Below are 18163 nucleotides of genomic sequence, written 5' to 3'. Positions count from 1 at the left end.
CCCTTGGGTACTCCAGTCTGTCTTGCCACCCAGGTGAGCATATCTCTGGGATAGATGGCCCTTTACACGAAGAATCACATCAACATTCAGTTTACTCCTGATCTCAAAGGACCAGTAACTTACCCCAGGTCAGTTGCACTTTAGGCCTCACGCCAAAGAGAATGCTTGTAGCCAATTCTATAATAACCTGTATGACGATTTATTAAATAGATAAAGGAAATTAGGGAGTTGTTTAAAGCAAGCAAGTTTAAACAAGATTAAAGCAAGCAAGCAAACATAGACAAACCAATGAGTTTACAGTCTAAGGTTTCAAAAGGAAATATAGGTTTCTATAATCAGCAAGCTCTTTTTGACCTTTAGGGATAATCCAGGATAAGCAGCTGGGGATCTCTTGCTTATGCCTAGAAACACCTTGTCCCTGCAGAGTCCAAGCAGCATAGAGATACTTCATTCCTTTTGTTTCGGGTTTTTATCCCATCCTGCCATGTGCTTTGAGCGGCAAATTTGGCTGATGGGAGGAGCCCACTTGCATGATTCATCTTAATGGGGAGGAGTGCAGAAAAAAATAAGTCTTTAGTTCTTTTGTTGACAATTCCTTAGTCCAGATATAGGGCAGTTTCAGTTGTAAGATCCACCTATAGCCTGTCAAGTACTGATGGACTTCCTCTTTTGAAAGGGGAATAACAATTTCTATAGAAGAGCAGCTCCTCACATAAATTAATGTCCCTCTCCTGTCTGGTGATTCATACAGTCACAAAGGCTCACAATACAACTGTTCAAATATTATGGTACACTATAGAACACAAATATTATTACAAGTAAGATTAATGCATGCAGCAACTCACAGTCATTTAATAGAATCTAAACACTAAACATTTTCTTAGAATGCTAACATTTATTTTATCACTATTAACCCACAAGTGAGCTGGACAGATTCTAGCTATGTATCTGTCAGTGTCCACCTGGGACATGGGGACCTTGGCATGAGCTGCCAGCCTCACAAGCTGAACCAGTGACATTTCCCTATTTGTACCTCATCTCTTAAAAATCCCCCATAAAATGGAAGGAGTGAGAAAGAGACAATGAAAATCTATAGGGAAAATAGGAAAGTAGGAGACTAATCTGAGTCCATGCTGTATCTGTGAATCACGTTCTTTTTTTAGTCTAAAATGGGGTAACTCAAGGAGTGCTCATACTGTAGTTTCACTTTACTCATTTGACAGTAATTAAGTCTGATTTCCACACTGCTTCAGTGTAAAATGTCATCTTTCAGGCAGCTGGTAAAGATCTGTGATTTTTTTCTGTAAGTCGTCAGCAGGGATCATTAATGTGGATTTTAATATAAAAAAGTTAGACCAAACTAAAGATGGTCCAAAGGTGCTGGTTCTTTTACAGAACGTTACAACTTATATTAAATTTGATTGGAAAGTCATGTGTTGAAATGAAGTTGGTTTATTTGTGCAAATTTGATTTAAATACCTGTCCATGCTGTCAGTGTGTTGCTAAAAAATCAACCAGGATCAGTCAGTTCTAATGAATCTTTAAAGATTAAGGGCCATATTCCCTCCTGAGCCAAGATAGCTTGTACAGGTGAGTGAGGGACGGGAGACTTCAGGTTGCTGATTACAACTACATGATTCTTAAGTTCTCCTGACCCGTCTGACAATTATAGCAGCCTAGGGACTGCTCTATATTTTTGACAGCTGACTATGGTCTCTAAGGAGCGGAACTTTGTTCCATCACTGGCTCTTCCCCTCCCTCCTTGACATAGCTCTGCCCTGGGGCATTACAGTTGGCACAGGAGTCAGCCCCACCAGCTTTTATGCCTGTTGGAAGTTCCCATCTGCTAGGAGAATTCTTAGCTTGGTAATCATGGCCAGATTCTGGATCCTTTGTGTTACTTAGTGTAAAGGAGCCAGACTGCAAACTAGAATCTGGCCCATAATCATCTGGAAATGTAATCGCTATGCCTTCCCATTAAGACTTTGAGAATTATGCAACTAATCCCCACAAGCACTATCACTTGTTGACTCAGGGGCAGATGTTTGAAGGTGCTTAGGTGTCTATCTCCCATTTATTTCAGTGGGAGTTAGGCACCTAAATACCTTTTTAAAATCTGGCCATTGGACTTCAGACTGAAAGTTGCAGTTATGTGGGATGATGACTTTATTCCGGCTTCAAAGGTGTTTTAGGGCTGCTGTAATGTCATAGCATCACAGGAGTTGAAGATTAAACAGACCTACTAAACCAATTGCATCCTTCTCCACATGCACAATATATAGTCCTGTGCAGAAAGATGGAATGTATCCGATTTGAGGGCATATTTTTTTCAGCTATATTTATAGTAATGTTGAAAATTGAGATTTATGTACTCATTTTATGCTTGAAATAACAAGCTAAAATTCAACACTTTTCTGGATTTTTTTTATTTTTATGTTTTTAACGTACCTCCCTCCCCACACAAATCTCTAATATTTATTACATAGGATTTGATTATCACATAGTATCCTAATCTTTATTTGAAATATTAGACTGGGTCCCCCAGATAGTCAGATTCAAAGTGCTACATTATTTGGTCAGATTACACACAATATTTCATATCTTGTCTACAATGTAATTGTTGCATTTTTCTCCATTAAATGCACCCTAACTTTATTTTTTTACCTGCTGCTGACATTTGAAGATATATTGCAAGGAACGAGGACACCCAGCATAGCTTACTATGTATACCATTGGCCTGTTTTTTAAAGTTTTAACAAATCTTTAACTGTGTGAGAGCAGATGTTCTCAGCTAAATTATCATCTGCCTTAACTTGATCAAACGAATTCTGTCACTTTGACAGGCTAACAAGGAAATCCTTTTATTCGTAGTAGAATCACAACATTACATATAGCCATTAACTCAGACTTCCCCAGTTGCCATTTAACTGTATCACACAATTACGGAGAACAAGGTCTAATGGGCTGATTCTGCTCTGAGTGGACTGACTCAGGTCTGAGTCCATTGACACAAATGAAGTTAGGTGGCTTTTAAAACCAGTATAAGTGATAACAGAATCTGGCCCACTAGCTTTAGACCCTGATTCTAGCCCAGATGCTGCCCTTATACAGTCCCACTGACTCCATTTGTACTCTGGTCAAGTGCAGGGATCTGTGGCCAGCGTGTCTGGCACACTACAAAGAGGGGTAAATAAGAATCTCACAAAATTTTCACAATGGCTGGAGATGTACCAAATGCAGACGAGCAAATCAGTTACACTTACATAGTATAGGACAAGAAGCAGGCCATGCATGGGCCTCTCGCTCCAAATATGTATGCTCCAGCGATTGTTTATGCCAAAGGAATGAAGCCCCGACTGTTCGTTAGAAACCAGATCCTCAACTTGTGTAAATTGGCACAGCTTTATTGAAGTCAGTGCAGCTATGGCACTGTATACTAGTGAGGATCTGGCCTTAAAGCTCTCTTTGTGTGCTTTACCACTCACCCTCCATTTGCCCCTTCTTCTGTCTAGCTCTCTGTCACCACTGTATCCTGATCTGTACTAAAGACCTGCTACAGTGACCCTTTTTGAACATAAAAGTACAGAACTGATTATATGAAAGTACTTACTGTGAAATTAATTACCTACAAGTAGAGCTCCTTTTCGGCTTGCCTGCCTTCTCCATTCTTAGAGTTATATGTATTCTTACTATCCATCCAGAGCTTCTAGTCAGATTCTAACGTGGATAATGTAGCTCACTGGATTGGAGTCACCTCCCACCTATAGGAGCCATGCTGCTGGGGAGGAAGGAATCAGAGAAGCAGCTTAGGGCAGCCTTTTCTTGGGAATGAGGGTTCCTTTCCCGGGGGATTCTCAGGACGCAAAGGGATAGAAGGCTGCAATACAATACTCTGCTGCCTTCAAGACTAGTCCAAACCTTCCTGCCTGAGGAGAAAATTGCAAGGAAACTGTGAAATGTCCCAATCTCTGTCCTGTGACCTTTTTAACCCTTACATCTTTATTTTTCTCAACACTCTGCTAAATTAAAAAAATAAAGATTTAAAACAACATTGAGTCAGACTTTAAACTACTGAAAGAAAGGAGGATTTCATAAAGTGACTCAGCAAAACAAAGCTGACACACTGCAGTCCTCTAGCCTAGCTGCATCACAGCCACGGACTTCTGTTTAATGCGGCCCATACATTATGTCTTCTAGATAAAGCCATATCCTGTTGTAGCATTAGACAGGATTATCTCTAGTTGTCAAATCTGAATAAGAAATCTCTCGCTTTCCTACCACCCTACCTTGCAATTTCAGATTCAAATTTCTTTTTGGAAGAGGAGAACTTTATTTGGTTTTGGATGTAAACTGTCTTACAGATCATCACAGTCTTGTTAAATTTCTGCAGTTTTTAGTTAGATACAATATTTGGCCAATCAGATCCTATTATGGTGGCTTGGAACATCATGGGGGAATTATGTTATATTTATGCCACAGTGTATGCACTGTGTAGATACATACATTTTCTGTATGAGATCTTCATTGATTAGATGGCTTAGCAAAACAACACTGAAGGAACTCTTTTTGTGGAGGTTGTTAAAAAAAAATGCAGTCTATAAGCCAGATGTAATATAATTTGTGTGTGTGTGTGTGTAAATGTTGAATATTAGGAAATATTGGTTTTTGCTATGAGATGGACAGAGAACCCTAAAAAAGTCATAAAAGTCATAAAAATTGATTTCTTCAATTTATTCTAATTTACCCTTGAGTGAATTTAAGAGTTCAGGTACAATAATGGTACATTCTTAAAATAGCCTTCCATTCATGTGTTTCAAAAAAGAAGAACAAGGTATTTTTAATACTAAAGTGTATATTTTGGGGCTGCAAAATGGCCTTGCAAAGTCTGCATTCTCACTGTCTCAGCCGAATCCAATTGCCTTACATAGGGGTAAGTAATGGAAATAATGATGGACTGTGTCCCCCAGATCCACAGGCGGAGGGGATCCTCTGAGGCATGGATTTTCTCCTCCCATCTGGTAAGCAAGGTCAGCCTCCTACAAGGAATGGCCTTCTTTCAGACTTCAGAGAGGGCTCTCTGCTCCTGCAATCTCTGTGAAAGACTGAGAGGGAAAGAGAAAAAGGGCAAGGACTAGGTAAGCCAGGGACAGGAGTGTCCCACTCTGTCTCTGGGGACTTTACCTGGGAAAGATAATAAAAACTGGGGCTGTATTATCTGGAACTTGTCTTTAGAGCCACTTCCACAGTCCCCTGGTCCTCCCTCCAAAAGGGGTCTCTAGGGCAGCTCTAGCCTGGGAAAGCCCCTGGAGCAGTGTGGCTCCAAAGAAAACATGCCATGGAGAGTTGCTTTCTCTGCCTACATATGGATGCTCAGGGTTCCGGCAAATCCCAGGAGATCCATGGGACTTGGGGGTAGGGCCTGTGACTCATTCCAAATGAGGGTAAACCACATACCTCTAGCAGAGTAATAAAGGACGAACTCTGTGAGGGGATTCTCCCTTAGATTTCCTCCACCTGATCCCCATGCCACAGCTTTTACTGTGGGAAGGGATACTTGGGGGATTTGCTGAGGCTGTATTAACTCCCACCACCATTGTGATCCCTGCTGGGGGTATGGATAGATGCAAAATCGAGAGGTTGGGAGCATAAGTTCTTCTCCCTCCAGACAGGTCCACAGCCCCTCATCATGGAAGTATTTTTGGCTTTCTGCAGCAAGGCATCCTTTCCCTAATATGCCTTAGCCTGCCACAGAACCATCGTCTATGGTCTTCTGAGGACTGCTAGCTCAAGAAGCTATATAAATATGTCTCTCAACTTGACCAGCATGATAGTACTATTGTTTGTTTTGTACCTGCATCTGCATTTTTTCTATTGTGACTGTAATAAATTAGTATATCTGGTTATCCATCCTTGCTCTGGATAAACAAGATTCAGTAGATTGAATTTTGTAATGGAAACTATATTTCACTCAAGGATATGTTCTAAATAATTATAAACAGGTGCTCTGAAAAATACATTTTAGTGCAGTATTTCTTTAGAGTGACTGCAATGGATACATAACCCCAAAGCGATTTCAAGAATTATGTAAAATCCCATTATCAGACATTCTGAATTATTCAAAGATCGTTGAAATGCCAGTTGGCTCGCTGTGAAAATTAGGTTCATATATGTTGAGCTGCCAAGAGTAGAAAAAGATAGGTAGAAAAAAAAAGTTTTTTTTTTAACTTAAAAAGAGAGTTCAGAATAGCTTTGTAGTTTTTTTGAGCAAAATTCAGTATAAGGTCAAACTATAATGAGTTAATTTGTTTCCTGAAAAAGCAAAGCCAAGCTAGATAAAAACAGCTTAAATTAGGACTTTGTTTTTCTGTCTCTGCTCCTGCTTGGATTCATTTCAAAGACTGAGAGAAAGCGAAAACTCACAGTTTAAGAGATCTGTTCTCCCAACAAAAGATTTTATTCTACTTGTATTTTTGTTTTTTCAGTTGATTTTGTGTATCAGAGGAAGAACAGGTTTCATTGTTGAAAGTTTAAGAACAGTTATTGCATAGGGCTTTTCATATTGCTAATTAATGATGATGTTTTCTAATCTCAGTCATATGAAATGTTAAAGGGATACAATCTTAAAAATCATACTTCTCTCTGGTAATGTTTTATCTACTGTTGTGATATGTGTTGTTACAAAAATTACTATAACAGAGATTTACTGAGGGAAATTATTTTTCCTGCTTTTCAGGGTGTTAACTTTGTGCATTTGGCAGCATTTTGTGTGTACTCAGTTTTACTCTTTCTCCTGTATATTTAGGAAAGCCAGCATTTTCCAACGTGATTTTAGGTGCCGCCTTTTTGGATGCCCAACTCTGGAAACCTTCGGCCTAGTTTTTAAAGTGTAGCGCTTGCAGTTTCAGCGACTTCAGCTGGAGATGTGAGTGCTTAACACTCCCCAAAATGAGGCCTTGTAGTTTCACAAGCTGGGACCCCAGATTTTAAGGAAGGCACCCAAAAATCAGAGGTCACTTTTGAAAACATTTTCTGAAGTAATTTTCCTTTGTTATGTGTGGGGTCTTTCAAACAGCACCAGGGAAGAGAGAAGCTGTTCTGAAATAACAGGCAAATTTGTCTTCTTGGCAGGGGGACTCTGGGGTAGGTGGTGTAACTGAAATTACTTCTATCTCATTTTTTAAAAAATGTAACTGAAGTTCACATTTATACATTCTTTTAATCCAGACAAAATGAGCATGTCCAATTTATTGTATAGAACATGCATATTACTGCCACAGTTGGTTTCTGCCTCTCATAGGTGGTGTGTGCCACTTCAAAAAAAAAAAAAAAAGTATTTTATATGATAACCTTTTCCCAGGAGTGCCATGTTCTAGTTATAATCGGAGCTGTAGAACCGTATTGATTTGCAGTGTTAGTTCCCTAGTACTATCACTCCCCTTGAATACTAGTCTAACCTTTCATTGCTTCCTATTCCCCTTATTGTAATGCAAACAGATCAGTCTTTAGCATGTTGAGAATAGTATTTGTACTTTCTTGGGCTCACTTCTAAAGTTGGACTGTACTTCAGTAGTTGGCTAGAGTATTTTTAATTGAAAAAGACTTTGTAACCACAGAAAACAGTTTTCTTTTCAAGGAAACAGCATTTTGCTCACTTTTAGCAACAGTAGTTCTCTGGGGACATGCTGTAAAAACATATAGTTTAGTGATACTACTTTAATGCTATCATTCTTTATTTGTTGTTGCTCTTATAAATGTTTGGTTATCCATAGAATTAGCTGTTTTTTTCTCCCTAGATCTTTGGTTTCTTTTGTTTGGTAAGTGACATAATGAAGGTAGATATTCCTGTGGCTGTTTTAACACCAGTTATGCTCATTTCTCCTATATGTAGGGTCGATGCTCAAGAGAGAACTGCAAATATCTTCACCCACCCCCACACTTAAAAACACAGTTGGAGATAAATGGACGCAATAACCTGATTCAGCAGAAGAACATGGCCATGCTGGCCCAGCAAATGCAACTAGCCAATGCCATGATGCCTGGTGCCCCATTACAACCTGTGGTAAGCATGTTTTCAACTCTTATTTATCAACAGGGCACCATAGTGAAGAGCCACTGATAATCATAAGACAGGTTATTGCAAATAGACAAAGACTGATAATATAAGATAGCCAGTAAAAGATATCTAGTAAGATGCCAGTAAAATTTGGCATCAACCACTAAATGATGGAGAAATCAAATACAATAAAATGCCTTTCTGTAACCATTCATAGTGCTTTATTTTACCTTGTATGAACTGTACTTGGAATAATATTATTTCTTGTTGTATTGATTTAATTATGTTAATATTAATTTGAAAAATTGTGTGTCCATCTAGAGTGCCAGCAAAATAGATTTCCTTTGCACAGTTCACATGCTGTAGGAATTTTAAAATTACTACATGTTCACAGTACGCTGTTAGACAAAGTTAAAAGCTGGCGGTTTGACCTGTGTGTTTAATGTAAATTTGACATGCAAAGTCAACACATCAGGCTTGTCAGGCAGAAGGATCAGTAAATTAATCCCATTTTTTTAAATGTGACTAATAAGAAAAACCTATCAGAAATCGGTTCTCTGGTTACAACATGACCTAATCATTAATACATATTGCCTGTCCTACTTTTCTGATACCTTGCTTAATATGCACGTCAGTGTATCACGTAAACTGGTCTCCAAGAGGATGAGTTAGTTTATATTGCTGCAGTGATCCACAGCTCAGTGTATATAAATATGACTGTCATCAGCCAACTATATATATACGCAGTTGGGAGTTGAACACACAGTGCAGGACACATTGCTAATATAATTCCACTAAAGTCAGTTAAGTTAAACTGAGGATAAATTTGGCCCCCAATCCTTCAGGTCCAAGCCGCTAACTCAGTTACTGGAGAGTACCAATTAAGATGAACAGGACTCGTGTGTTCTATGCAAAAAAGTACATAAGGCAGTCCATTGCACTGCCAGTTGCAGGAGTTCTTTTATTTAATACATAGGGATGGAGGGAGGTGAAGTGATAGCCTATGAGAAGTGAATGGCTGGAAAACCCTACATTTGCACTTTCCCCTGTTCGTTCCCCAAGCATCCTGTCTTGGTTGTGGGTAACTTGATGAAATAGAATTCACCCTTGGATACCTTCCTTTTTCTTGCTTCCCTAGCAGACTGCATTCATAATTTGTGATTTTTTTTGTAACTTGGTTTTTATTTTAAAATAATGTAGTAATAATTTAAAATTCCTAAATGTAAAAGTAGAGACATTGCCAAAATCAGAGCAATAGCAAGAACTATCATAGTTGTGTAAAACAGTTGCAAGGTCCCATGCTTACTGGTTTTAAAAATATCAGTCATTTTTTAAACATATTTTAATTAGTTAACTCAATACAATTATTATTCTCTCATAGAACTATATGCCTCAGTCATTCCAAAAAAGAGGGGGGGAGGGATCTCCATATTACATCGACATTGATACCAATTACCAATACCATACGTTCAAGGTGAGAAAATATTCCATTTTAATTTTTGCTGTGTTGTGATAGGCCTTTCTTCAAATTAAAAGTAGTACTAGTTAAAGCAAGGAAATGAAGTAGACTGACAACAGCATACTAACTCCAGAATGTTAAGGTACCATACTAACAGTGAAGATGACATAATGTTATCAAAGTATAACTCAGACAGTACTCTAAAATGTAGGCCTACCAAAGGCCTCAACCTGTGAGTTGGTGCACTCTGTTTTATGCCTGCTTTCTAATATGAAATAATCCCATTCTTTGTACCAGTCAAATAGCTCAAATGAAGAATATGTTTTGTGGGTTATATCTTCCAAATAGCCCCAGACTGGTCATCCAAGTTTTTGAACATCCAAAACCATAGATGTATTTATGCAAATCCAAGTTTTGGACCATGCAAGAACTTGGATGTGCAAGTTTAGGATGGTGCTTTGGCAAAATATTGTCCATAACACATAATTTATTTGTATAATGCAGTATAACCAAACACAGCTTTGCTTTGCACATTCTGTACTAATATATAGATGCTATAGCTAAGCTACAGTGACATTTAGCATTTTAAAACAATACTAGAACAATAATTTTCTGCAACATAAACAAATGGAAGTAACATTTATTTTAATATTAAAGTTGGTAGGTCAAATTCTGCCTTTTCTTACATCCATGCAGTCTCAAATTGGGAGCAGAATTTTGGTCAATGTATTTTAAAGCATAGCACAACGGTTTCTGTCTGTGTTCCAAGAAGCCCTTTATATTAAGGGACAAAACTCTTACATGTGCAATTTTTGTATGCAATCACTTGAGTGCAAAAACAATAGAATTTATTTTTTCAAAAGCCATGTGCATTCAATATGTGCATGTACAAAAGGGGGTTTTGATGCACCAGCGATATTGTCTGCAAATGGATGTCACTCTAATAATCTGGCCCTAAAATTGTTTAATGATTTCCTGAGCATAATTGAAACAGATGTTATTACAGAGTATTGTAGGAAAAATATATATATGATCCCATTTGACTCTGGTTCTTGTTGCCTTGTGTTCTGTTTACTAAAAATCAATAACATATGATTTTAACAAAAGCAAAATGAACTAATTTAGCAAAGAACCTGAAGTGAGGAAGTAAAGTGATAGGATCAATTCAAAAACCATACTTCTGTTTGACATTTTTAATTATCTTTGATATCAGTAATGGCCGTGAATACTGTAACTGAAAGAGATTAGAGAAAAAACATTTTCTCTCTTGTTTTTTCCAGTTTATTTCCTTACTTTTTTGTCAGCCTGTATGTATAATCTATTTCCTGTGATATAATCAGTTTCCCCAAGGTGAAAAGATTTAAATCAAGGTAATTTAAATCATTTATATCACATGATTTTTAAAAATCATTGATTAAAATCAGGCTGAGGTTTTATAAAACTACTTTGAAAATTTGTGCTCTTGCAACTTCAGATTAAAATTTATAATAAACTAAATGTTCGATGATGGGGCCACTGCTAGTAAGGTATCTTAGTGGAATTTTACAAACTGCGATAGTGAAAAATACTGAAAATGAATTGACTCTGTAAACACTTAAGAAAGTATATAACTTTATTCCCATCAATTTCACGTGCTTAAAGTTAAATATGTGCATAAGTATTTAAAGCATCAGGAGCTAAAATTATAGTTTTTATTAAAACTTTTCTCAAAGTGCCATAAAATCTTTGTCACTTCAAAACAAAACTGCTTCAGGGCTATCAGTGAAAAGTTATTTAGATTTTCTGTACATTAACAGTTATTGTGAACTTTTTATACACACAGGCCAGCATTTTCAAAATAGCAGACTTAAATTGGACTCCTAAATCCACATTTAGGCAATTACTTGTGGATTTTCAAAAGCACCTAGGGTGACACAGGAAGCACAAGTTTCATTGACTTCAGACTAAAAACTCTGATGGAGGAGTATATCCTGGTTGAAGCACTTCAGCTTTCTTGACTGGTGGAAGTTCAGTATCTTGGAAGGTGGTTTTGGTTACAAATATAGCATGGGCTATTGCTTATCAGTTTTGTATTTGAGTTTGTGTTGTTCTCACAACAAGGATGTTAATGAGGCCCTGAACTTGTCTTTTTCAGCACAGATGAGCATTTAAGTATGAAAAACATTTAAATAAAAAAGTAGGAAGATGGGTAGAGCCCTGCAAGTCCACAGATATCTACTTAATATCCGTGGCCCATTTTTTGTGGATTGGATGTGGATGCAAGTTTTGTACCTGTGCAGGGCTTGAAAGATGGGACCATAAAACCACAAAAATTGGCAGGGGATTTAGGGACAGATACTGAAATTTCATTTATGAAATGACTAGATTTCAAGTTGATGCACCTCTTCAATGTATAAAACAAAACTAAAATACCACATCAGCTTAACATTCCCTATCTTAAATTCCTGAGCCTTCTAATTCAGCCTCTTCTCCCACTTCTGCTTATTTGCATTTTCTAGAAACTTTTGCTGCCTGATGGATAGAGCTGGGCAGTAAATGGTTTCTGACAGTTCAGAATGTTTTTCAGTTCTTCACACCCCACAGTTGCCAATAACCTGGTAGTTGTTAGAGCATTCACCTGGGACGTGGAAGACCTGAGTTCAAATCCCTCCTCTAAATCAGGTAGAGCACGGATTTGAACTCAGGTCTTCTCCAACTCTGGTGAGTACTTTATGCCCCCAGGCTACTGGCTACTCCAGAATGGGTAAAGGCTTGTATGTATGTTTTCACTCTCTCTTATATATTTTGACCAAAAATTCCCATGAAGGATCCGAGAGAGCTTTCTTGATGAAAGTTTCAAATCTGGAACATTCCCAAGATCAATTTCAGAATCAGCATATTCTCATAAAAAAAAATCTTATGTCAAAAAATTCCCAGCCAGCTCTACTCCTGAATTTCTTAAAAGTATAATAAACATAGAAGAGATATTCTGAAAATACTGTCACTTTAACATCCTTCCCCATCCTAATGCAAAATGCCTATATTTATGGAGAGCGCTCAGAACAAGCAGAGGGTCAGAAGGGCATTCTGAGTGCTGAAGCAACGGTTCAACAGTGCTGAAGCATTGTGTGTCCAATAGCAGTATTTATGCACTGCTACCCCTCTACTGGTGGCAAAGAGAAAGGTAAATTCAAATCTGCATTTGGGCATGTGTCAACTTTTAATAGGTTTTCTTGGCAGGCAGGGAGGTGGGTAGGATTGAGCCAGTGAGCAAGTGACCACATCCATCAGGTTTGAGAACTTGAATCCTATACAGGCTAATTCTAGGCCCTGATATAATGCAAACATTTTGGAGAGTGGGAAAGAGAAGGGGGGATATAAGCTTCTCTAAGCCCTAAGCAGTGTTTATCCTCAGCCTCTGAGTCCATCTCCTCTGTTTCTTCGTTGTGTTGATGGCCAGTCCTTAAAGCTTCCATAACATTTGAGGGAAGTCTAGCAGGATACAACAGGTTCCATTCCACCTCATGAAAAACAACATTTTAAGGTGACAAAATTCTTCTCGTGTTTAAGCCATGTTAGAGTATAATCCAAGAAGATGCCTATTTTTGTACTCTGAATCTCAAGACAGTCTGGAGTACATGGGATAGTTTTAGATCACTAACGGGGTCACATAGCTGAGGAGAAATCCAGGACACAGTCATCCAAAATGGGTCATCATGGGGAATTCGGGGGGAGGAGTTTAGCTACTGTAAAATTCATGTCCTACAGATAATATCTGTGCAAAGTGAGTAAAAAGTATTATTAAAATTAGTGCCTAGAAGCTCCAGGCAGGATTGAAGTCCCATTTTGACAGACACTGTACAAATACATAAGGTGACACAGTCTTTGACCTGAAGCGCTTACAGTCTAACTATAGGTACATCTATACTACCCCCCGGATTGGCGGGTAGTGTTTGATGTATCGTGGATCGATTTATCGTGTCTCTCGTCTAGAGAGAATCTCCGAATCGACTCCTGTACTCTACAGCAGTAGGAGTAAGTGGAGTCAACTGGGGAGCTGAGGACGGCCAGGTAAATCAAACTAAGATACTTCGACTTCAGCTACGTGAGTAGCGTAGCTGAAGTTGCGTATCTTAGTTCAAACCCCCTCTCTAGTGTAGCCCTGACCTATGTCTAAAACACTGCTGTTTTGACTTGCTTACATTTTACATGGGTAAAGTATGTGACTACACAAGGCTCAACACAGTGGAGAGTAAGAAAGAACCACATCTGCAAACTCTAGATATATACTAATTCTTCTTTCAGCTTTGTCGGGGCATCCTCCTTATACTTATCAGGATTGCCTCAGCTTCTTAAATTATTGATTTGTGCTTATGAACCAGGCAGAGCCTCAGCCCACGAGTGCTACCAGTGCTGGGAACAAATTTTGCTTCCAGTGAAGTTTCAGCGGGAGCAAGTTTGTGCTGCCAACACCCTGATATTGTGTCTGGCTTTTCTCGGTGACTTGAAGGTCCACTGTTTATACACTGCCAGAAAGTTGTCTCCCTTGATTTGACTATAATTGTCAGCCAACACAGTGCATTCTGTAAAGCTGCCTGAGAATTTATTCTGAGCTGTGAAACAGTGTGAAGTTTGGCTAATGGAGCTCTCTTTCGTTGATGTAGCCACCAGGGAAGTCTTCAACAGAACATGCTAGCACCTTTACTTTCTGAGGCTCGTTGAGTAAAGAAATCCCCTTTTTGTTGTTAAAGTAATAACCTAATATTGCAGGCGCAAGTAGCAGCTACTGAAAGCTGTATTATAAGTTGCCGGTCTCATAACTTTCTCAGATTCCTTTTTTATGAAAATTGCCATGTTTGGCTTCATTGCAGAAGTGTTGAGGGGTTTTGTATTGGTTTTTGTTTTTATGTTGAAAAGTGAGCCAGTTCAGCCAATTCTGAATTATTCTAGCCTGAGAACACATTTCGTATGTGTTCTGATCAAAACTGGCAATTTTGTATGTGTATATTAGAAGGTTTCTGAACTCTTTATTAACATGGGTTAAGGACATATTTATTAAGGGACACATTGTACTAAAGCCTGTAACATTTGCAAGCTGAATAGGGTTCAAGGAACCCAGTGAGTTGCAGGCAGTTGTATTGGAGCGTGTTGGATTACAAATGAGCTTATTGTACCTACAGATCCTGGATTTTATTGGCATAAACAAACTCAAGTCAAATAGTTCTATGTTTTATTTATTTATTTTGCTTTGAGGATCCAAGGAAATTAAATGTAAAAATAAAAAAGTAGAAATAACTAAGTACCAAGGTTGGAAAAATTAAGCTCTCAAAAGTCATGAAATTCCCAAAGTAAAGGTTATTCATACAATGTTAATGCAGCCTCATTATCCGGCTTCACCCGAAGGAGAGCAGGAGACACTGGATGTGGTTTAATTAGGCCTCAACTTTATTAACAACTGTCTGGGGGTACCCAATAGATAAAAGTTTTTCAGTTCAGATGACTCCATGATCATTTCAATAGCTACCCAGGGGTTCTGTCCGCCCATCTCCCCCTCCCCCCCCCGTCCATCCTGCTCCCCAGCCAACCAGCGGCTGGGACCTTATCCTCCTCCACACCTTGACTGAAGGTAAAGAGATGGTCTGTAATGGAAAGGTGGCTGGCTCCCTACTATTGAAGCCAAGAACCCGCAATGTTTCCATTCCTTTAACAAACACCTCCTTTTAAAACCCTTATCAAATCATTTATCCGACCATTGTGTTCCTTCCCTACAAGCCCGCCCAGCTTGCACCTGTTCCAGCTTCCTGGGGGGAGAAGGGGAAGATGAGTCAACATCTTCATGCTGACCTGATCTGTATCTGCAGCAGCTTCTGTGCCTCTGCCCTTAAAGAGGTACATAACTTCCCCTGACAGGCTAGACAAGGGCCCCCCGGCTTGAGGTGCAGTGTGGTCATTGCCAGATTTTGAAACATGTTGTGGGTGCAACTAGTTGCAGGAAATAGTTTGTCCCTGCTATTATTTGTATGAACAATTTCTGTTGCTCGAATATCTATGTACAAGACATATAGGCACAATGAGGTGTTTAGATATCTGGGCAAAATTGCTGTTTGAAGCCACAAAATTAGATGCATAAAGAGAGAGATCCAGTTCTGCCTGAAAATCAAGTCTTCCTGTTTTCCTTGTTCACTGTAAACCTTAATGTATTTATTGTTTGCTTTAATGTATGAGACCATTAAGATATGTGAGATATGTAGTGAGACCAATTTATCCTTGTGGGTGGAGCTGGTTGGAAATTTGTTGTTAAAATGTTTTTTCATTGAAAAATGCCATTTTCATCATACTGAAATATTTTGAAAAAAGCATCTATTGTGATGAAAATCCCCATAGAACAAAATTTCAAAATAAAAAGAAGCTTTGGGGAATTTTTAATTTTGAAAAATGTCAAAATTTCAGTTTTGAATTTCAGATTTTTTTTAATTCTAATTTATTTTTTCAATTTTATATAATATCTGTGGTTTTACATTATTTCATGACCAGTCCATAGTACTCTGTGTCAAAGTGTCAAACTGTTTCAGTGCAACACAAACAGCAGACAATGAAGGAAGAGCCCTGTGTAAGCTCGAAAGCTAGTCTTTCACCAACAGAAGTTGGTCCAGTAAAAGCTGTGACCTCACACACCTTCTCTCTCTAATATCCCCAGACCAACATGGCTACAACAACAACACTGCATAGTATTATGTCCACTTTACAGATGAGAAAATTAAGGCATATCATGATAAACCAGGGGCTTCCCCAACAGCACACGAGTCAGTAACAGAGATTGGAATAAAATATAAGAGTCCCAAGTCTCATTCCTGTGCTCAACAAACCATGTAACCTCCTTGCCCACAAACCCCTCTTCTGACTTACTCTGGATTGCGCTAAATCCTTATATAAAGGATTTAATGAAATGTTCTCAGCAGTAGAAGCTGAAGCTTTGTGGGAACCCAAGGAGTTTCCTTGACTTGCTGTGAAGTATTTAGAAATGTTTTGCCTCTACCTTGTATCCCCTTCCCTCAATTTGATTAATTTCAAAATGTGAATTAATATTTTATTTCCATTTATTTTGGCACAGTTACAAAATATCAACTTTTTCAAAGAAGTTATGGTTTGTATATTTTTTTACATTGTTTCTGTATCATACTATCAGATACTGTGTATGTTGATCAACCATATCATAGTTTATTTACCTAGTTTAATCAGAAACAATTAGTACCAGATTTTGCAGGATATATTTTCTATATTAACTACACATAAACTTTACGGAAATATTGTGGTAGAAAGGAATGAATAAACTGAAATCTCTGAGACCTGAAGAAAATAGTTATTATAAGTAATACACACTTATTCTTTGGAGAAATCTTTGGAGAAACTTAGATGTTAGTCGTAGTTTTTAGAGTAGAAAAATGGACAAATATCTCTTTGCATGATGATTTATATATATACTCTTCTGTGTGTGCAGTTCTCAGGTGTGCGCTCAGCTCATCTAGGTAGCAAAGGTGGCTTAGCACCATCTTTACCCTATTTCATCATGAGGCCAGCTAAGAGCTAATTTAGCCTTGGTGTAACTGAGAGCAGTCTCACGAGTGCTGTAAGTTATGCCTACTCTTAATGGTTCTTTGGGGCTCCTGCACTGTCTGAGAATTGCTCCCATCTTAATGTATAGAGCTGGATTTACAAACCCACCTGGGAATTCCCCAGTCTAGGGGAAATGCTGTGCTGCCTGCTTATCGCAGCTCTAAGTCACCTTTGCACCACAAGAGCGCAAAGGGACCTTAGGCTGGGTCAGTATAATTAATTATTAATCTGATACAACAAATGTATCCAGCACTTTGCAAAGTACCTGTAAGACAAGGTTCAGAATGATTTGAGGCTGCTTTTGTAAAATCTGCTACACTTCTCATTGCAGTGATCTAATCCCTGCAGTATATTCCTAATTATCTAAATAGAAAATGAATAGAAAAAAATATGATTTGCCCTATAGTTGGTATATTAAGCTGAAGGCGGGACTCTTCTAGCCATATTTTGCTTTCCATATAGTCACAGCACTAACTGGCCAATCCTGTTGCTTGATGCCTTATACTAATTTTTCCATTTACTAACAGTATATTAATGAAAAGTACACTGTGCATTAGATGGAATTTGTCAAAATGAAATTAATCTGCTGCTACTTACACTAAATTTGCCTGATTCTCTTCTCATTGACATTGATAAAGATCCAGAAACTTCAGAGGATTTACTCTCAGTTTACACCACTGTGCTTTGTAAATGATCTTTGTATATAGTGTTCCCTTGTCCAACATTTAAAATGATATTTTTGGCTCCTGGCTTGCTAAGCACTTGAGTCACTTTTTAGAGAATACAAAAAACATATCCTTGTGTAGCCACAATCGAGAAAGAGAAAGGGAGATCCATTAGGCTTTTAGGTACATATTCATTTGTAGCCTAAGAATACAGGTTTGAAGAGAGCTTTCATGATGCATTTACCAGCTATTCTACTCAGATATCAGAAGTACGGACTCTGGGTTAAGTTTTGCTGTCAGTTATACTGATGGAGAAATTCCTTTGAATTCAGTGGAGCAGTACAGTTACTTCAGTTTTACACCAGTGTAATGGCACAGAATTTGGTCTTATAG

The 18163-nt window shown here is 38.2% G+C and overlaps 1 protein-coding gene across 20 annotated transcripts in view; it reads left to right on the top strand.

The window, feature by feature from the left end:
• MBNL1 (muscleblind like splicing regulator 1) overlaps window positions 1–18163 on the top strand; it is a 194155-nt gene that overhangs the window by 147658 nt on the left and 28334 nt on the right. For 13 of the 20 annotated variants that reach the window (XM_030576414.1, XM_030576418.1, XM_030576413.1 and 10 more), the window contains 3 exons: window positions 7889–8059; window positions 9435–9527; window positions 16603–16635. In XM_030576414.1, coding sequence (XP_030432274.1) covers window positions 7889–8059; window positions 9435–9527; window positions 16603–16635 — 297 coding nt within the window. The remainder of the gene's footprint in view (window positions 1–7888; window positions 8060–9434; window positions 9528–16602; window positions 16636–18163) is intronic. The other 7 variants (XM_030576421.1, XM_030576425.1, XM_030576424.1 and 4 more) reach the window with 2 other exon arrangements.

Source organism: Gopherus evgoodei, chromosome 9, assembly GCF_007399415.2.
Source record: "Gopherus evgoodei ecotype Sinaloan lineage chromosome 9, rGopEvg1_v1.p, whole genome shotgun sequence".
NCBI lineage: Eukaryota > Metazoa > Chordata > Testudines > Testudinidae > Gopherus > Gopherus evgoodei.
This window is presented reverse-complemented; position numbering and strand designations above follow the sequence as displayed.